This window comes from Diaporthe citri (genome assembly GCF_014595645.1).
Source record: "Diaporthe citri strain NFHF-8-4 chromosome Unknown scaffold_7, whole genome shotgun sequence".
Lineage (NCBI taxonomy): Eukaryota > Fungi > Ascomycota > Sordariomycetes > Diaporthales > Diaporthaceae > Diaporthe > Diaporthe citri.
The window spans coordinates 986,139-1,006,031 of NW_025064852.1; the positions used below are offsets into that span (position 1 = coordinate 986,139).

A 19,893-nucleotide genomic window follows, 5' to 3' on the forward strand; every position below is an offset into this window, starting at 1 on the left:
ATAGTGCTTAGGGGCAAAGCAAATAGTCACAGAATTTGCAAATTATAGCTTTAAAAATAATAGAGGGGAGTTGATTGTTCTGATCAGAATGAATCTAAAGCAACGAAAGGAAGCCGAAGCTATTATAATAGCCTTTGGAGAAAAGAATAGCCGAAATGCCTGCAATGCATTCCCTGCACCCGACAACACTATCAAGGAAGAGGCGGCCACAAGAGCGAGACTTTGTGCGGCTTCACCACCAGACAGCCTGGCTGTGTTGCTTGACCACGGCAGCAATTCAGATGTCGTTGGGTCTCCTGCTCAAGGAGACGATGGAGTCTCGACCCAGAAGACAGCCACCATCGATAACCTATCGAGTGGATTTCCACCCGGAGGCTTATCTAATCTGCTACAAGATTGGTCTCAACTTCTAGATATCTATTTCGCAAATACCAACTGTTGGATACCCATTGTCTTGAGGAACGACGCTTTCCGGGCGGCATATACTGTCTCTTCCGAGTCTAACAGCAATAATGTCAACCAGCTACCAGTGGGAGATCAGGCCTGTCTTTTGTCAATGCTGGCCTATGCTAGATATACACAGTGTAGTACCATCGGAAAGCACAGCTCCCGGCAAGACCTACAGGAGCATTTCGCCAGCCTCTTCGCACAAGCGTCACAACTGACAACAACCTACGGGAGTCGAAGAGACGTTGGCTATATTCAAGCCATGCTGGTCTTCACGCTTCTGCATTACGCCCAAGGAAACTTGGGGCTGGCGTGGTCCTTCGTCGGCAAGGCTGTGTACCACGCTGTTGAGCTTGGTCTTTTAAAATCGGGAGTTACAAAATCGCCGCCTCTGGACGACCGAAGCAAACGGGTTGTACTCAGTTGCTTGTCCTTGAGACTTTGCTGTCGGCTCGGCTGCACAGACGGCCATATATGCGGACCTCTGACGTTCACGCCGTGGGTTTTCTCGACGCTGATGGTATCGAAGAGTGGGAGCCATGGAATCCGACGGGTCTATCATCGTCCGCTTCAGCTGGGAATTCACCCGGCCATCCCACCAACCTGCAAAAATGTTGAGCACTTTCAAACTCCTGGTACAAACATTCACCATGCTAAACGACAAACTTCAGTGTCACACTAATGGCACCGACAAGAGAACTACACAAGAACATCTCGATATATTCCATCGCTTGCAATCGCAAAATCGTCTTGACAACCTTGTTGCTGAGTCTGAAGCACGCGACGCATCCCCACAAGCCCTTAATCTTATGCTGGCCACTCTTGCCTGCCTTCCACATCTGGTCTCCACAGGCACAGATGCCGGGTACAAGAGCCTTTCATGTCCCAGCACTATTACCCCTGATGTACACCGGATCCCTGCCCGCGTGGCCGAAGGAGTGAGGCAACAAGGCGCCGTCACACTCTCGCCCGCTTCCGATGTATGTCTGCACATCATCGAGAGCAGGAACAGCAACGCCACGTCGCCTCTTTCGCGTGAAGCACTTGATTCCATGAAGTCCGTGCGGGAAATAAGGGCGGCATACAATGAGACCTGGTGTAACATCAACTTGGTCCCTCGTGACCCGGTTGAAGCAACTACTCGAAACCAGGCTGAACCCATCTCGGCTGTGAACATGATCACCAGAGCTCGGAGGGCTTCCGGCTCGCTCCAGCCTGAAGGGTAGGTTATCCTCATAATACCAGAAGTGCATTGTGAACTTACTGAGGACAGATTGACTTCCTCCCATCGAGCTCCTCCAAACGATGCAAGATATACGGGTGATTCTTGGTCGCATCTAGTGACCCAATTCCAGATGACGGGATCCAACGATTTGTTCAGCAGCCTTGTGTCTCTGTATAATGACGACAGGTGCGTGCTCATGATTCCCTTTCCTTCCACACGCGATAAGAGGTTGTTTTTCAACCCCTGATTTGCTTGCTGACCAGGACAATCAGTAGGCCGGCTCTATCACAGGAGTTTGTGGGGAATTTAGGGATGTTGGGGGACATCGACATGGATCCTCTGGAATTTCAAAGTCTTTTCACGGACTGGTAAATTCGAAATCTGGATCAGGCGAACTGCGCGAGCTGGCCACATTTTGGTGCCTGCTCATGAATTCTTATGGCAACCTCAAAGCCATCAGACTTTAAATCGAAGAACTGAGTGGCGCATGCATTAAAAGCAGACACGATGCAAGAAGGAATGGTGAGGGGGAAAAGTGATATCCCGACGGGTTTCCCGGAGACGCGCCCTTCGGTTGACATAGATCCGCTTGGTATGACCAAATTACACAATTGGAAGATCCAAAGTCGTCAAGTAGATGAGTATCACCTCCGATGGACGTCGTATGACTAGAGCACAAAGCATGTCATTGTTTGTGAAAGGTGTTGCCGCCCCGCAAAAGCTGCGTAACGTCATTCATGATTGGCGAGTTGGTGTGTCTTGGGCGTTCTGCGCTGGATAATGGCTTACCCGAGAGGTAATATCATCCCAGCTCTAGAGAAGCTATATGACTCTTCCTCAGATCGCTTGGGTCGGTGAAGTTAGCAATTGGCGGGGTTAGCAATCCTATTTCGAGACCTCGGCAACATCGTCAAGTCACTGCCAGAATCAATGGCTACCTACCAACCCGCCATTCTATCTGCCTCGTTGGGCCGTGCATGGCATCATGACCTGCACCACAAACTGAACCAAGCTGCTGCAGATGGCTTCAAGGGAGTGGAAATATTCTACGAGGACCTCGAATATGACGCGAAGCGATTGTTCAAGACTGAGACCCCTAGCCCAGAGCAGCTGATCGAAACTGCAGCCGGGATCCACCAGACCTGTCATTCAGCCGGGCTTGAGGTCATCTCCCTCCAGCCGTTTCTGTTCTTCGACGGCCTCCTTGATCGAGCTGAGCATGACCGACTGATCGAGAAGATTCATGTGTGGTTTAAGATCGCCAGGGAGCTCAGGACAACCATGATCCAGGTCCCAGCCAACTTCTCGCCTGCTGAAAAGCTCACCGGCGACTTCAACGTGATCGCGGACGACCTCAGGCAACTGGCAGACCTGGGCCTCAAAGAAGAGCCCCCGGTGAGGTTCGCGTACGAGAATCTCTGCTGGAGCACGCACGTCGACACGTGGGAAAAGGCCTGGCAAATCGTCAAAATGGTCGACCGCCCCAACTTCGGGCTCTGCCTCGACACCTTCAACATCGCCGGCAGGGTCTGGGCCGACCCGGCGTCGCCGGACGGAAAGACGCCGAACGCGGACGCTGACCTGCGGGCGTCGCTTGAGGCTATGGTGCGGGAGGTGGACTTGGCGAAGGTATTCTTCATCCAGGTGGTGGACGCGGAGAGGCTGGACTCACCGCTCGTCGAGGGCCACCCTTGGCACGTGGACGTGCAGCCGGCGCGCATGAGCTGGTCGCGGAACGCCCGCGCCTTCATTTACGAGGAGGAGGAGCGTGGGGCGTACCTTCCTGTCGAGGCCGTTGCCAGGGCGCTCATTGACGACATGGGGTACAAGGGATTCGTGTCCTTGGAGCTCTTCTCGCGCACCATGGGTGAGGAGAGGATCGAGGTCCCTAAGCAGCACTCGCAGAGGGGAATCCGATCGTGGCAAAAGCTGAAGGAACGCTTGCAACTGGAATCTAGGTAGAACAATGGTGGTACTAGGCTTGCGCGTTTCAGCTAGCTTATCTGGACGGTCTCACAAATGCCAATATTTCTGTCTTCACGAATAATCGGCGACGCTCCCAGTAGCTCTCGTACCGATCGACCAGTTCACTCTGATGCAATCTCTCCCGTAACAAGACGGACCACGCCCAAAGGCCTAGATTTCTATCTCACCTCCTTCCAGCCAGGCACGTGCCTGACGGTAGAGAAGATCGTGCTTGTCACCAGACGCTGTACCCGCATGACGCCGATGACCAGGCATATCCTTCAGGACCGACACCCCCATGGTGGCTTCTTGACAATATGCCAGTACCTTGTACCCATCGGGGTACGATCTGAGTTTCTCTCCATCGAGCACCGGCACCTTGGCAGGGTTCACGGGTATCAATTTGTCCTTCTCGTACCAGTGACGGACGAACCGGGCGCCCCACCGGCCATCCTCCTTCTCAAAGAAGAAGATGAAGCGGCAGTCTGCTTCCGCGTCCACCTCGCACCCGTCTATGACGAACCTCTGTGTTATGGTCGCCTTCATCTTGGTGACTGCGCGCCTTGCGTCCGGGGTGATGTCGCTGGTGACGCCATGGCAGCGGTGCATGATGAATGCTCCGTTGTCCATGCCAGCTTTCGACCCCTCGATGAAGTCGGTGTACTTGACTCGCCCGGACCACGTAGTGTATACGTAGGCGTCCTCGTGAAAAATGGACGCAAAGTTCTCCCATTCGCACGCGTCCCTGCCACGAGTTGGTTGTCAGCGTCAGCGTGGGCATCGCCAACCCGCACAATTAAACTCGGGCTGACACGGCTCCGTGTGGAAAACGTCCTCACACACCTGTAACACGGCCGGCCTTCTGCGAGTTCTCGCAAGTTGAGTCGCTCTATCACAAGGTTGTCTGGACCATTGTTGCGCAAGATATCGCTTCCTGGCAACCAGCCATCCGGGAGACTGTGCAAGTCGGGCATGTTGTGAGCAGCGCTGCTGGGTTCGGACCGAAGGCTCGAAAACAATGTTAATAAGAGGCAAAATACAGACTGTTCTGATATTCAAAAATCCCTAGTGTATTTGTGATTCTGAAACTTGAACCGGCGTGTTTGTGTATTCACTGTGTAACATTCTGGAGCCGGTGCTGCCGGCGGCCGCCTATGCGTCCCGCAACGAGACCCCGAGCGGGGGCCGAGATGCCCAGCACCGGTTAAGGTCTCTCCCGATCCCGCCAGCCCAACCACCTCCCGCGGGACGCGCGGACGCTATCATCGTCCTCAGAAGTTTATCCCGGGGCTCTCTTCGGCAGCCCGGAGCAACACTTTCCAGGCGCCCTCGCTGTCTAGCTTCGCGGCTCGCTCCTCACCCGCCCAGAGCCGCCACTGTTTCTCCATCTGGTACCCAATGACGTGCGTCCCCTCCACCGTCGGCCACCCGAGCTGCCCCGCCGGCTTGATCATCCGCGTGCGTCTCGGCTTGAAGCACATGTCGAGTAGGACTCCCTTGGGAGAACGGCTCAGAAAATGCTCCAGGACTGCCGCCCCCGTCTTTTCGGTCTCTGTGGCGGGCGGGAAGTCGGGATCGGTGCCCACGACGTAGTATCGAGTATCGAGGCTGGAAGCCTGCCCCAGAGATTTGACATGTATGATGGTCGGCCGTGGCTCGATGCGTGCTGTATCCTTGATCAAGTCCTCCACCTCCTTTTCGTCGCGGTTCAGGACGTAGATGGTCGTGGAAAAAAGCTGCGTGCTCAAGGGGTAAGTATACGGCGGCCTGGCTCGCACCGCCGGCGCCGACGAGTAGGGCCGGCTTGCCGCTGTCGCCTAGCTTTGGGCGTGTGTCTTGGTCGCCCTTCTCGAGGAGACATCCCTTGATCCCCAACCAGTCTGTGTTCGTCCCCACGAGCTTAGAGAGATCTGACGGACCGTGGTACACGTTGTTGCATGCCCCGATTGTTGTAGCCAGCTCGTCTAGGCGATCGAGGCGAGCCATGATGGTGTTCTTGTAAGGCATGGTGACCACGAGGCCGGCAGTCTCCTGCGATTTAGCAAGCGTCATCAAATCGTCCAAGGTAGGGCACTCGGTGCTGTAGAAAGTTCATGGTAGTCCAAGATGGGTTACTGAGATTATAGTTGCTTCTTGCCATCAATGGCTGATGATTATGGGATACGTGCACAACTTGGAATTTGTAAAAATTTTTAGGGGCTGGGAAATCGCTCGTCGTAAAGACATTTCGGTCCAACTACGCCGGTCTGATCTCTTGCGCAATATTTTCGCTCCAGTCTTCAAAGGTCTATTCTCAATTTCTCGTCCGGGTGAGTTCCGGTTACGCCGGCTAAGAGCTTTTGCCTCTCGAAAAGGCGGCAGCACTGGAGGCGATTAAGACCAGTATTACAAAGAGAGAAAGAGATTGAGGACAAGCATAATAAGCCTGTTTCATGCTCGCTGCCGTGACTGGTACGCTGTTATCGAGGGGGCCAGAACGCGAATTCCAAGAGCAATGTGCGATGGCCAATGATTTTGTCTTTTCGTGCCGAGGCACCTGAGATCCCCCAACCAATCTGCATGTTATTCTTAGCCCCTTCAGGCATAACAGGGGCCATTTCTCTAGGGGCGAAACAGGTGTGTTGTACATAGTAATGGCTGAATGGCCACACGCAGGAGCTGATCCAGCTGCAAAGATCCTCGCTTGGGCATCCTTCGAAGGAGCCGGCAAATTTCAGCCGCACTTTTGTCACACGCTGAAGCCCACCTAGGCAGGCTCCAGGTTCAGGGCAGGGACGCCCAACAAAAGCTTGGCGCCGAAGGTCAGCACTAGCAACACTCCTCCTCACAACCCCCAATTCCGAATAGCCAGTCATTTGGAGCCTGGATATCAGCCCCGGGCAAATCAGTTGGTCGACCTGCATGTAGGATCCACGGGGGCCGGGTAGGGTTGCAATGGTAATCGGCAGAACGACATTTGCAACATATTCGCGTCTAACCGCTGATTCTCATGACTTCCTCAGTTCTGATGGATGACTTGCTCAGGCATCGCACTCACGCTTGGGAAGTTCCCTTTCATAGACGACTGCATCATCAACTCGCCGGGTTCAACCACCTGACGATGGCCGAGTCGCGCTCCGAATCTACAATACCCGAGCTGCTGATTGGTTATTCCGGCGTCGACTATGGGAACTCGGATACGATTGCCACAATAAAGCACCTGTCCTCCGGAGTATCGTTTTTTGAATACGCAGCATGGCGGGTTATCGACAGCACTCCAGCCTATAGCTTATATGGCGATTCACAAACCTCGGTCTGGCTGGACAACTGTGCGCTCACAGCATCGGACTTTTTGGATGGTATCCAAGGCGACTGTGAGGCCATCTGTTCCGATTCGACGACATCGATGTTGCCATGGAATATGAGGACTTGTTATTCACTGGGAATAGCGGCAATGCTGGTCCAAAATGGGAGTCTCACATTCAACTCGTCAGAGCAGTACAACGCGCAAGAAGAGCTTCGATACGGGAATTTGTCAGCTTGGGATGGGGAGAAGGTCATCTCCGACTTCGTCAGCTGTATCTCATCCTCTTGCACCATGTCGAATATCTCTCATTGCGATGAGGAAACTATGGTCTTGGAGAACATCCGTGTCACCACCGACAACCTCTATACGATACAAGAAGGGATGAGCCGGTTTTGCTCCTACGGCGTCGAGATCAACGCTGATATCGCCGGACCCGGAGTCATGATTTCCTATCTCCTACAAATCTGCGCATCCATCTGCTTTTGGGTACTCTTCAACATACTCACCAAATGGGCCTGGATTGTATTCTCGCCGCTGTTTTGCCAACTGAAGAAAGAGAATCTGGAGAGTAATCGACTAGACCCATTTCTTACGGATGGACCGAGAGAGAAGCAATCCAGTTTCATTAAGCAAGCCTGGCTAAAAGCTTCAGAAATGCAGGGACGCCTGTCTCAATGGCATCTCTACCAGGCGACTTTCGCAATCCTCAGAGATTTCCAGGAAGTCCAGATCTTTTTCATTGCTGCTATTCAAATCGCCACCTTGTCAACCTTTCGACCGAAAGCCTCGGCTTCATCAGATATCAACTCTGTCAACAGCTTTGGAGCGGCTATAATGGACAGTGAGCTCGTACAGATGCTGGCAGTAAACAGCATGATACCCCTGCTGCTTGTACAGAGTATGATCCAACGCGGCGACAGGTACAAGCTCAGAAAAAGCAAACAAAAACACAGGCGGCTGTCGTTTACTTGGTACACCTTCATCCTGGTCTGGGTCACCGTCATCTTCGCCATCATCGTGCACGCGAGGAGAGATAAGCTCATCGCTAATTATGAGGACCTATTCGACACATTCAAGAGGGAAAAGGCTGTGGACACATGTGGGGGAAATCCGAATCCCATGGTGTACTGCAATGTCGACAACGACCTCAACACCCGATTCAACGCGGGCATCCCTGTGATCTACCTCGCAACCTCGCTCTTAAGCATCGACTTCTTGGTATACCATGTTCCAAGTTTACGGCGATGGCATCCTTCGCACATGATGGAGGAAGCCATGAACCCGACACAGGCTCAAGTCTTCCATTGGTTCAGGAAGTGCCACTTGCGGATATTTACGAAGACGATCTGGTTCCTGTTAGAGTGTGCACTTCTTGCCAGCTCGGCCATGTATCTCGCCGATATTCTCGCCATCACACACGCTATGACCGGCGGCTCAAATTCTTGGGGAGCCACAAACTCATGGGGATCCTGGTCCTTTGGGCAGCTCATTGCTGTCATGGTGTGGGTGCCGACTCTTTTCAAGTTCCTTTTCTACCTGAAGTTGTGAGTTTCTCCCTCTGCCACCACGTATCCTTCCGATCTGAGTGAGTTGCGCGTATTAACCAAGGTCTTATAACAGCGGTGTCGAAGACAAAGACAGTACGCATGAGGCGCAGAAATTCGATGGCACCGAGCACACGTTTGTCGAAATGGATCCGCTCCAAAGGACGTACGTGGGCGGTTCGACGGCTAGTAAGCCAAAGTTCTGGATGGGGATCCAACAAGGTTCTCCTAAGGGCACATCAGATTCCGGGTGCGAGTATGGGTACGGACGAGCGTAGGGAAGCTGGATACTTCTGCCTAAATTATTTAATTTTAATGGATGGACTGGGCGATTTAGACAAGGAGACTAGAACATGAACCTGGTCCTATGGTGTAGAAGGATGGGTTTGGCAGCGTTTTATATAACGTATTGATACCTCTATGGACTCATCTGAGCCACATTTAAATACATTATTCAACTCGTAGCTTAATTTGCTTTCACTGCATCTATAAGTCATGATGTCTGGTCACTGTGGCCGGTCGGTCTAGCAGTAAAGTTCCACGTGTTGTTAAATTAGCTTTCGTTGTCTCTAGGTCATGCGAGTGGACGAATACTCACTCACGTCACGCACTTGGGGAGGGAATTCTGAGTGTACAAGCAGTGCCTGTGCGTCGAATGCCTCGTTGTCGCGAACGGCAGCCGGCATGCCGAGTAGCGGAGAGTCCACGTTAAGAAGACTACTTTTTGCTTCGTCATATCTCCTCGAATCGCGGTTGCACGTAGATGGCTTTTTCAAATTTGCCCCCAACGCTCGACGAAGCTATCCCTCCCGTCCCCTGACTACCTCTGGAAACCATTGCTTAGCGCTTACCCAGTAACGCTGCTGCATCTAAGCGAGAGGAATTTTAAGCTAGCCTAGGGCCGGAAGAGAGCAGTAGAAACTGGTGCGACTGCAGATCCCACGCCAGCAGCCACTTTCTCGTATCGCGCCGCTGTGCGCAGTCCAGGTCGGGCGCGGAAGCACCAGTACTCTTCAGCCGAGTTCCGGCCGCCCTGCGTTTAGATGATTAATTCTCCGTGAATGCTGCTGGTGTGCGCTTGTGATTGGCTATCTTGAGCTCCGAAGGATGGACATGCCTAAATGCAAGACGGCATATACGACGTAGTAATACAATAGTGCAAGTAAAACTGAACCGAGAAAGCCGACAACCTTCAGTAAGTGACATCAGAAGAATCAAATCTATAAAAGACCCTCGAATTTCCCTTGCTTGGCATTTTTCAGATATTGTTCACAGGCCTCTCATCCGCCCCCATATTCCTTTCAGCAATCCCAAAGCCATGGCCTTCTCCAAAATCATGACATTGGCAGTCTCGGCTGCCGCCCTAGCTTCTGCCTCAGTACTTGGGCAGGGATACGCCCACCTACCGACCAAGAGATCTTCCGGAACAGTCACCGGAGCCGAAGACGGGACTTCCTACACATGGTACTCAGACGGGACAACGGCGCAGTGCCCCGACCTGCCAACAGCCGACCTCGAAACAAGCCTGGACCAGTTTGACGGCATCTTCCCGCGCCTGTAAGTCCTGCAGACTCTGACCTCTACTACACATGTACATGATCACAATTGACTGTTTTGTAGGTACGATGAGGGCACCCCTGGCGGCGGGAACGTATCGGGCTACGGTGCGCTGTACTTGAGCTATCCCGACGCGGGAACTTTTGCTTTCTACCTTGTGTACACGTCCGTTACCCCAAACACAACGGCCACTTGGGTTGATACAGGCGCGGATATTTCAAACGTGTGGACCGCGATCAAGGAGGACGTATACGATGTGTGGGCAGGCAACAACACATTTCAATGGGCGACATACCAGATCAGCAAGACGATCGGTGGCAGCACGAACCATGCTGGGCAACTCCAGATCCAGGTTCAGACACCAAGCTTTGTGAAGGGCTGTGGCACTACGTGTGGGGGAGGCTGTGATCCTAACATTTGTGCTTGCTAGAACGCAGGTACATATGTTTACCGAAATTCAATATGAAAGATTCTGAATCATGTTCCTTTCTGCATGTAGAAAATTCTATGTGAGTACTGCATATCTAGCGGGTGTTCTTATATTGTTTGTTAGTGTAAGCGCTGGCACGCCGGTTCAGAGAAGTACATGTGAGATTCCCTAGGTCGAAAATTTTGATCGGATTCGAACATTGATCACGATTAAACGAGAGGCATTCCTCCTTCCATCTCCTAGCAAGTTGGAGGTCAACCCACTTCGGATCCAATACATGCGCAACATCCGCATTGTCTGCGACGCCGTCTTTCTTTACCAGCAGGTTCCAGTGGCGCGTCGAAGACTCGTTCTGCGCGGTTTGATGCCGTCATCTACGAATCCCCTCGATATAAGGTTCTGAGATATGATGTTTCCTTTGTACCTTTCAAGGTGCTGCATAAGGGGTCCGTGAACAGCGCACCGCGTCGAGGCCCTTGCTTTGTGACCGCCAAGGTCAATCTTGGTGCCAGATGACGAAAATTTGGGTGCAGGGCGTGAGGTAAGGCCGCGCCAAATGTTCTGACATGTTTGACAAGCTGGCGGGAGCCACTTTGGGTGCTGAGGTGTGGCCTCAGATTGCCTAGATATCTTCGTTGCCGTCGTTTGCGTGCTGAGGCAGACGTGCAGTCACGTACCTAGCCGCCTAGTACTGTTGAAGGCGTGTGAGTGGGCCCTGGGATATGGAAAGTGGGGTCGAATATTAAAGCGATACCCACTGGCTTGCGGCCTTGCCAACGGTTCTATTTCGTAGCTTGACATTGTACAGAATGCCACGGTTTTAGCTGCATATGCAGCTCCGGGTGGGGGGCACATCAGCTGCACGACGCCACAAAGCTGCAAGCTGACCACCTTGATCCGGCCAAAGGCTTCACCTTTCCGAACGTCCATCCTGAACCCAGGGGAGACGATTCTGACTTCGAAACACCAGGTTGAAAGAATGGACGTGATCAGAAACAACAACACGCAACAATCTCCTGGCGACCGGTCAGCTCAGGAATTGTATGATCTTCGTCGTGCAACCAAACTATGCGATCAATGTGTGATTATTTTCGATACATCCCAACCGAAACGCCTCCTTGGCAGATACGGGCCGGCTCAACGACTCACCTACGAGCATCACGTGTCTGTCGAGAACCTAATGAAGTCAGTGGAAGCGGGATGCCGACTGTGTAATATACTACACAAGAGATGGTCCCGCTACTCTGCGGCGTGGAGATCCCAGGAAGGACACCTACTGGGACAAGGTGATGCAGCGTTCTATTTCAGAGATATGGTCGACTGGATTTTGATCGGGCTCCAAGGCTCCGCACAGGATGCCAGAGGGGATGGACCGGTGCTACTTGATCTGCGGCTGCTGGACTGTACGTGGATTCACAGCATTACACCTGCCAAAACACAGCCCCTTCGCCGCTCGCGGGATGCATCTCAATTTGAAATCTTCTCCAGACGAGAAGCACTAATGATCCCACTTGGAAACTAGTACGCTCCGTCAAGTACTCCATTGTTCCCAATCCAGGCCAGGAAAGATGCCTCAGTACCATCACCACTTGGCAGACTAAATGCCTGAGCAAGTCTCACAAAGCCTGTCAGCAATACCGATCTCAACCGGGTGGCGATAGACGGCGTCTCCAGCCGTCTCGTCTCCTGTTCTTGGATCCTGATCGCAACACCACTGTAAAGCTTGTTACCTTGGATAACTCCTCTCGATATTCCTATGTCACACTCAGTCACAGATGGGGCTCCCCCAATCCACCGAAACTGACCAGGGATCCACAAGCAACCTTCTCACTCACGAGACTTGAGGCAGGTGTCCCGATCGCATCACTTCCGAAGGTATTTATCGACGCCATACGAATTGTGCAACAATTGAAATTGCAATACTATATATGGATCGACTCTTTGTGCATATTCCAGGACTCAGACGCAGACTGGGAGGTTGAAGCAGGGAAGATGGGCGACGTCTACGCCGGCGGGGTCTTTAACATCACAGCCGTGGACTGTCAGAATTCTGACGGGGACTTATTTCCGGCACAAAGAGACACTCTGCTTCCAGTACTACCGACTAGAGGGGGCTCGATACATACGGGCAGAAGGGTCGGGCTGCCGAAGCAAGAATTCGAGAGCGAGATCATCTTTTCCGAGCTCTTGTCTCGGGCTTGGGTTTATCAGGAAGTCCTTCTGGCCCCTGCAAACCTCTTCTGCACAACGGAGCAGATGTGGTGGTCTTGCTCTGGCGGCACGTTCTCCCAAACCTTCCCGGAAAGCATCCAACAATTCCACACTGCGAGTTCTGTCGAGAAATCCTTCTCCAGTCTCAGGAGAGAAATGAGTTCCCTCAATTCCATGGTCACTCCTGTGAGCGTCGTAGTTGGATGGATGAACATACTTGAGTCGTACACAAACACCTCAGCTACACGCCCTGATGACCGTCTGGTAGCAATCGCAGGACTAGCATCCGCCTACCAATCCTGCTTCCCGGAGGTCTTGAGGGAGGCCACATATCATTCGGTTATCTGGTCTCACGAAATATGGCGCCAACTCCTCTGGGAAGGCCGGGCCAGACCTGATGCTTCGTTTCCATCGTCTCGGTTCCCAACAACCCATCCAATGCCTTCGTGGTCCTGTGCCAGCTATAACGGTCCGATTAAATACCAGAGGACTGAGGACAGGTCGATGCTGCCCGTCAAACTCATCAACCTAGAAAGTTCTGGCCTGGACAAGTTCGGTCGCGCCACAAGCTTGGACCAGTGCACCCTTCACCTCCGCGGGGCCCTGGTTCCGATGACCTTCATTCCTCCAGCTACTTCTTCCAGCTCCACGCATGGTCACACTCTTCAAGCTGTTCTTTTCCCGACTGGATATAAGGATGCCAGAGTGGACGTGGCTTGGGATAATAGCGAAGAACTCGAATCGGCCGCTCGTGTTGCGTCTACAAAGAAGGACTACGTCCGAGCCGTGCTCCTCCAATGCCATCCGCGACATGGGACCATCCTTGGGCTCCTCCTGCGGCCTTCTTCCAGTTCAAAGAGCACCGGGGGACTAAGAAAATGGGTCCGCTGTGGTCTCGTCAAGAAGTTTGTCAACCCTGGAGAATTCGAGTACTATCAGCTCGCTTTTCGTGTAAGCAGGTACGGGGAGACCTTTCGACGGGAGACACCAGACTATGGCCTCAAATCCCCTTCGATGTCGTTTGCGGATTCCCTCTTTCGCTCAAATGTGACGACCCCGGTTAGGCATAAGCCTCCCGGAGATGATGCAGGAAGGAAGGACATTTGGAAAAAGAGACTGAGTAGCGTCATAATGGATGATATCTATATGGTATAATTCAATGGGGATCCCTATACTGATACTATACTGAAGGTTCGGACACCGTTTGATGGAGACTGTATATATCCAGATCCCAGAGGCGGTATGTGTGTGTGATAGTGTGTCGATGACCGTAATGGTGCACGGTACCCATGTGGAGGGGATGATTATTGTGTCTCTTATGGCCTAAAAAGGACATGCCGGGAGGATATGTCGCCAAAGGCCACTTAGGTATGTGACCTCACGGCGACCTGATAATTGTTGGGAGGCAAATGCCACGCACTCAATCAGAGAAGGCTTGTCCAAATTCATTCGACTTGGAGGTGACGATAATTCAACGTCTCTCTTTTCGAAGGGATTAATCTCAAATGGTCTCTATTTGGTCACGTGTTTCATGGTACTGAGGGTCGAGTTATTCGTATATGTATGGTATGTGGAACTTGTTTCTAGGGACCCACACAAACATCCTTTACCGAAGCCTTCTGCAGAACAGCGGCTCTGAACTCAGTACCATCCGGGAAGTCCTCGCACACTTCCAAGAACTCTGGCAGAGCCAAGCCTTTTTTCAAATCTTCATTGGTCTCCCATACGGCGTAGTTGACTATGAAGTTGCCCTCCCCAATAGAGTTGTGAAGTTGTGTTGATGTGTAACCAGGGGCTTTCTTAAGAACTTCAGCAGAGCGAGGCCAAGTCTCTAAGAAGGCTGCTTTGTCGGCTTCAGGGGGAATCGAAATGATATTCAGAAGAACAATAGGTCCGACTGGGGGGCGTGACGATAACAGAGAGGGGAAGTTCGTGGACCGATCGATCGGCTTGTGAACGGGAGGGCATTGTGGACAGGGCAGTTGAGCATAGGACGGCAGCCGACAAACTGGATGCATGGATGAAGAGGTTTGATTTTGCGTGACAAGGCAGCGACCATACATTTTTGTCGATGATGGCCCAGGCATTTTGTACTGAAGTGCTTCCCGCTGAATAAGCGAATTTCTCCATATAAATGGCGTTGTGTGGGCCTCGTGCTGACCCTGTCCAGACTTCCCAACGCGACGCCGGGCGATTTGCGGACTTTTGTGGAAGTCCATCCGAGCCATCTTTCCGATGTGCATCAGAATTCGCGAGCATGATATTGGCATTTATCTGTACAAATAAGCTGATATTCACTGGATCAGTGATTGAAGTAGTGACGACCAGGTAACACTCGGTGTTGTACGCTTTTGCTTATCTCTTTGAGTTCTACATTACCCTTCACTAGGATTCATGGAGAAGGAGCACGGAAAGTAAATATTATACAACAATCATAGATCTGATGGTATGACGTCGGCTGTGCTCTCCTACTACGATGTCATGGCATTGATTTGTGGGCCACGAATATCATAGGTCAACACACTCCACACTATCTACAGAAGCCCACCATCACCGCATTGGAGATAAAGAAGATCAGAAAGACTTACTCAGACTGCATTCAGACAGTCCAAATAAAAACAGGTCGACAAAGTCGCAGGGGAAAGGTCTGTCGTTCCACTGGAGAAGAACTCACTACTTGGTAGATTTGGAACAGGAAAGAGGAAAAATGAGCGCCTCGGGGATGCCTGAGACCTGAAGTATAGAGAGATTGAGTTTGCGAGCAACGAGGTTACGGCATACTCAACTAGCCTGAGGCGGAAACCATTTCATCCGTATATAGTTCTTCTATCACTATCATGTACATTACAATCTGATGTTGACCTGATGCTTATACTGCCTCGAACTTCTGTAGTACAAGTATTGAAGATAGGTATACAAAGGCAGTAAAATGTGCCAGAATCAGAACGTTTTATGAACGCGTCTCGAACGCAGCCCTATGGACCCGAAGGAAACGTCTCGAATTCTCCTTGGAAACGCCCAAATCCAAGCCCGTACAGTCTAGAGAAGCGCCACTGCTCCCACGCCCGCAAGCAGCGCCATAGCAGGCTTCATATTTCCAGCCCCGGCAACTTGTACCGGCTTCGTAGTGGCGGCGGGCGGGGGGTTCATGTTCTTCGAGCTGGTGGCATTTGGCGAAACCATCGTGGGCAGGATCGAGGCCCCAGCGCAGGCAGTGGGCGTGATCAGAGATCCTGATTCAAAGGGGTTGTACCCAAGGCAGCCAGCGTAGTCGGCAGCACACCCGGCACGGTTGGCGTCAGGCTTGGAGCGGCAAGTGTCGTAGGCATTGTTGCAAGCCGTCACGCAGGGGCGGGCGGGAGGAGCTGATGGGGCCGGGGTGGAACTGGTGGTGGTCACACAAGTGGTGGGTGGAACGAAAGATCCTGATTCGAAGGGGTTGTACCCGACGCAGCCAGCGAAGTCTGCAGCACACGAGGCACGGTTCGCGTCAGGCTTCGCACGGCATGTGTCCCACGCGTTGTTGCACGCATCAACGCACGCATCTCGGGCTTGAATATCGCCTGCGAGAGCAGTGCTTGCGAGAACGGCGAGAATTGAAAGCGTGTGGCGCATCTTGTTGCAAGGATAGCTTTTGTGCTGGCTGAGAATGCCTAAAGTTGAAATGAGATAATTGAATTAGCTGGTGAGGAAGGATGTTCAGGTGGAGCAGCGGAACAAACTCAAGTCCAGAGGAGAGGCTCTATATATATTCATAAAGTTATTCCTCGTAGCATTTCGCCGCGAATGAGGGCCACAAAGTGGCAAGTTGATCGGCCTCTGTGCTCGACACGACGGTAAGACGAATTCAGAAGGAGACCGACGTCCGACCTGAGCCAATACATTCCTGGTCCGTTCGAAAACACTTGAACCGAACACGTGCCGGACTCCGTAATTCTTCCCTAGCGCGCATCGCGTTCAGAGTCAATTGACGTAAGGATGCCTAGCGTGATGAGACTTCTCGGAAGTGCGAAGGAATCGTTCAAGCGCATTCGGCACTCAGTCGGCTTTCTTGAAAACACAAGTAGATTAATAAATATCGACTCGATGGAAGATCTTGTTTGCGGTAACGTGCCGTGGATCGCACGAAGTCTAACGCGTCAACGGCGCCTTGTCAGTACTCATCCATGCCTGCCAAGGCTAAATTCCTATGAACCGTCGGCGCCTACGGCTCTAGTAAGTCACATTCTAATTCAAATTGGCCCATGTGAATCGACGGCTTCTCCGCATCGGCTGAAATGTCTCTACATTCCATACACCTGATTTCCGCAGCTCGTTGTTAGTCATGCTCATTTCTTTGCCCAACTCCAAGGCCCTCATCGTCTTCTCGTCGACTTGCCTCCGCTCGAGCCAAGTATAAATTACGTACTAGTTTCGAACATGACACTCCGGTATTGACCACGGCTATGTGCTTGGTCGATGTAGTGGACGTTGAGTAAGTACTCCGCAGCAGCAACGCGACTAAGCAGGGCGCCGTCTGATCCGCTACTTATCACTACCTACTTGGCTTTGATGAAGTGAGGCACCAGGATGGGTTATGTCAAAAAGGACAGGCATGTTCATTTTCTTTCAAATCATCAATTGGGATGCAGCTGGATAACATCAGAAACTTCAGTGCTAATATATGGGTGGTGTCCAATAATCAGACGGTTCACGAGTGTACCTCGGAGTCAGACCAAGGGGTAGCATGGGGTCTCACGATTCGGGACACCTGTTAAATGTGTGGCCGATTTGTTGAAGATTAGAGGACGCCTGCGAGCATTTCCACGTTTGCCGATCAATGCTGGAGCTTCATCAGCACCTCACCGGTAGGACCTTTCGCAGAACTTTATAGGAAAAATGCACGTGGATGCATTCAGCTCATCGCTGGTCTATCAACAAGTCTATGTCGACCAAAACAAACCCCACCATAGCACACATCACCATGTCTGATTCTTATCACCGTACTTCATTGCAGGTGAGCTCTCCTTCGGCACCTCGACCAAGCCCTTCGCCTCCTTAGTCTGGAATTGCAAGCCCTTCAACAGCCCATAAACAACCTTGAGCGTGGGGGTAGGCACGCCCAGCTCCTCGGCCTCCCTCAGCGGCTCCCCGACGACGTTCTCAAACTCGGTGAAGTTCCCCTTCTTGATGTCCTGCGCCATGCTCGGCAGGAAGAAGCTCTCGTACAAATCCACCGTGATGATCTTCTCCACCTCCTCCAGCGGCAGCACCACCCCCTTCGCGGCCGCCGTGGCCACGATCTCCAGCATGAGCGGGCGGATCAGTTCGTCGACGACGTGCTCGCTGGCGCGCATGCGCGACACGTCCATGCGCAGGATCGTCGCCACCGTGTTGAAGCTCGCGTTGTAGAGGAGCTTCCGCCACCGGCTGAATTTCACGTCGCTGTCGTAGGTGCACTTGACCGCGGAGCACGCGTCGTAGAGCTCCACGAATGAGCGGGCTGCGGCCTCAGGTACCTCATTCTTGATGTTGGGGTTGTCGAATGGACCGATGTAGGAGATGTCGAAGTTGTCGTGCTTGATGGTGCCGGGGGGGTTCTCCGATGCGCCGATGACTGTTATGCCTGACAGGATGGGATTGGTTGGGAAGGCCTTGGTGAAAGGGCGTTCGATGTTGAGGCCGTTTTGTAAGAGTAGGATGTTGGTTAGTCCAGGGGTGACGGCTGGAGCGATGACATCCGTCATGGCGGGAGGGACATCGGCGATGTTTTTGGTGGTTATGACTACATAGTTGTAGTGTAGGTCCTCGTCGGTGACATTTGGAATCGTGTTTCGAACTGCTCACTTGGTCAGCTGGAGCTCCAGGTTGTTCATACAGAAGAACGCAGGAAAGGCTCACTAGTACTTGGCTTCCAGTTCTTGATGTTGCCATGCTGGATAGAATTGATGTGAAAGCCATCCTCATTGACGGCCTTGTAATTGGATCTCAGGACTGCTGTCACACTGGCCTTGCCTCCCTTCTCAAGCGCGTAAGCTGCCATGGTGCCGACTCCACCTGAGCCGACTAGGAGGACATTGGCTTTCGTATCCGGAACTGAGCCCATCTTTAGTGGTTTCGCTGAATTCGATTGGGGTCTAGAGTTTGGTCTGAATGTGGTGGGGTTGATGTTCCTGCGACAAGCAGGTTGGGAAGGCGGTCCTCCCAAGAGAGGAGACATTTTTATTCTGCCACAGCGCCATGATGCATGAATCGAGGTGAGCAATGATGCCATGATATAGTTCCCAAAGTGAGCAACCAGGAGCCGTGACGATCCCCGAAGCAAGGTTTTATGGACGGACGGTGAGCCTCTCTGACTGACTTTGGTCTGTCGTGGCTGCAAGGACCAGCCACGTCACGGGCAATCAATCACAGAGGGCCTGATCCCGGGCGGCTGTGCCTGACTGTGAAGATTAAGATTCACCGCGCGAGGCCTTTCTGCCCAAACGAAAGGCAAGCACAAGGGTCCAGGGTGAGAGTGGTTGATAAGTATGGGATGCCCAGGTCCAGCACAAGGGCTTTGGTCAGTGGATCGCGGTTGGAGAAAGCTGCTGGAGCTTGCCCAGCTGCCCTGCGACCTCGGAATCTGGAGACGTTGGTGGCCAATCACATTCTCGTTACTGATAAGACCTGCATGAATCATCTTGCCTCCGCCCGGCGCGAGTGGCAGGGCATCTCACCTGCCCACGGGGAGTTTGGAATCAAGCCAACGTAGTGGAGGATTCTTTTAAGAGTGACCGCTGTGGTGCTGAGTTTCGGAAGCTAGGTGCAGCTTCCGCAGCGGGCCGTCCCTTGGACCTCCTCAAGAGGGGCACAGACTAACGCGCTTCTCAATGCCTGTCAACGGTGGCCGTTTACCCATTTCGGCTGAAGAGGTGCTACATGACTGACCACATGCATACAGAGACGCAAAACTACTGGTTGAGTGCCGGGGGAGAGTCTGGTATCCAGCCCCCTTAAGTGATCACATGCTTGCCATTTTAACAAAGCACACTAGTATCAGAGGGACTTGATTCATTACAAAAGAATCGAAAGTTTCTACGAAGTGCTGAGTGCTATTCTGATTCGTTGTGTGTACCAGACGATGGGGTGACTGCAGTAAAAGCGGCCTCTGCTGCGAGAGACCAAGCTGAAATGCACAGCCTAGGTAGTCAGACCCTCCAACTCATCATTGAGTCCATGGCGAAACCTACAGACCTTATCAAAATGT

The 19,893-nt window shown here is 52.4% G+C and overlaps 9 protein-coding genes across 9 annotated transcripts; 5 read left to right on the top strand and 4 right to left on the bottom strand.

The window, feature by feature from the left end:
- Positions 1-986: 986 nt before the first annotated feature.
- INS49_013501 (uncharacterized protein) lies at positions 987-1,673 on the top strand (the record flags this gene model as incomplete). The annotated part of the gene is made up of 1 exon (XM_043174200.1): positions 987-1,673. The coding sequence occupies one exon, from the start codon at positions 987-989 to the stop codon at positions 1,671-1,673; it is 687 nt and encodes a 228-aa protein (XP_043021145.1).
- Positions 1,674-2,602: 929 nt separating this feature from the next.
- On the top strand, positions 2,603-3,634 carry INS49_013502 (uncharacterized protein; the record flags this gene model as incomplete). The annotated part of the gene is made up of 1 exon (XM_043174201.1): positions 2,603-3,634. One exon carries the CDS (start codon positions 2,603-2,605, stop codon positions 3,632-3,634), a length of 1,032 nt encoding a protein of 343 aa, XP_043021146.1.
- Positions 3,635-3,808: 174 nt separating this feature from the next.
- On the bottom strand, positions 3,809-4,611 carry INS49_013503 (uncharacterized protein; the record flags this gene model as incomplete). Its single annotated transcript, XM_043174202.1, has 2 exons — positions 3,809-4,382; positions 4,481-4,611. 2 exons carry the CDS (start codon positions 4,609-4,611, stop codon positions 3,809-3,811), a joined length of 705 nt encoding a protein of 234 aa, XP_043021147.1.
- A 297-nt stretch (positions 4,612-4,908) lies between these two features.
- On the bottom strand, positions 4,909-5,644 carry INS49_013504 (uncharacterized protein; the record flags this gene model as incomplete). The annotated part of the gene is made up of 2 exons (XM_043174203.1): positions 4,909-5,373; positions 5,429-5,644. 2 exons carry the CDS (start codon positions 5,642-5,644, stop codon positions 4,909-4,911), a joined length of 681 nt encoding a protein of 226 aa, XP_043021148.1.
- A 1,093-nt stretch (positions 5,645-6,737) lies between these two features.
- On the top strand, positions 6,738-8,745 carry INS49_013505 (uncharacterized protein; the record flags this gene model as incomplete). Its single annotated transcript, XM_043174204.1, has 2 exons — positions 6,738-8,467; positions 8,544-8,745. 2 exons carry the CDS (start codon positions 6,738-6,740, stop codon positions 8,743-8,745), a joined length of 1,932 nt encoding a protein of 643 aa, XP_043021149.1.
- Positions 8,746-9,785: 1,040 nt separating this feature from the next.
- Positions 9,786-10,616, top strand: INS49_013506 (uncharacterized protein; the record flags this gene model as incomplete). The annotated part of the gene is made up of 4 exons (XM_043174205.1): positions 9,786-10,024; positions 10,088-10,414; positions 10,524-10,533; positions 10,578-10,616. 4 exons carry the CDS (start codon positions 9,786-9,788, stop codon positions 10,614-10,616), a joined length of 615 nt encoding a protein of 204 aa, XP_043021150.1.
- Positions 10,617-12,446: 1,830 nt separating this feature from the next.
- Positions 12,447-13,820, top strand: INS49_013507 (uncharacterized protein; the record flags this gene model as incomplete). The annotated part of the gene is made up of 1 exon (XM_043174206.1): positions 12,447-13,820. One exon carries the CDS (start codon positions 12,447-12,449, stop codon positions 13,818-13,820), a length of 1,374 nt encoding a protein of 457 aa, XP_043021151.1.
- Positions 13,821-15,704: 1,884 nt separating this feature from the next.
- INS49_013508 (uncharacterized protein) lies at positions 15,705-16,280 on the bottom strand (the record flags this gene model as incomplete). Its single annotated transcript, XM_043174207.1, has 1 exon — positions 15,705-16,280. One exon carries the CDS (start codon positions 16,278-16,280, stop codon positions 15,705-15,707), a length of 576 nt encoding a protein of 191 aa, XP_043021152.1.
- A 1,343-nt stretch (positions 16,281-17,623) lies between these two features.
- INS49_013509 (uncharacterized protein) lies at positions 17,624-18,750 on the bottom strand (the record flags this gene model as incomplete). Its single annotated transcript, XM_043174208.1, has 2 exons — positions 17,624-18,483; positions 18,546-18,750. 2 exons carry the CDS (start codon positions 18,748-18,750, stop codon positions 17,624-17,626), a joined length of 1,065 nt encoding a protein of 354 aa, XP_043021153.1.
- Positions 18,751-19,893: the final 1,143 nt, after the last annotated feature.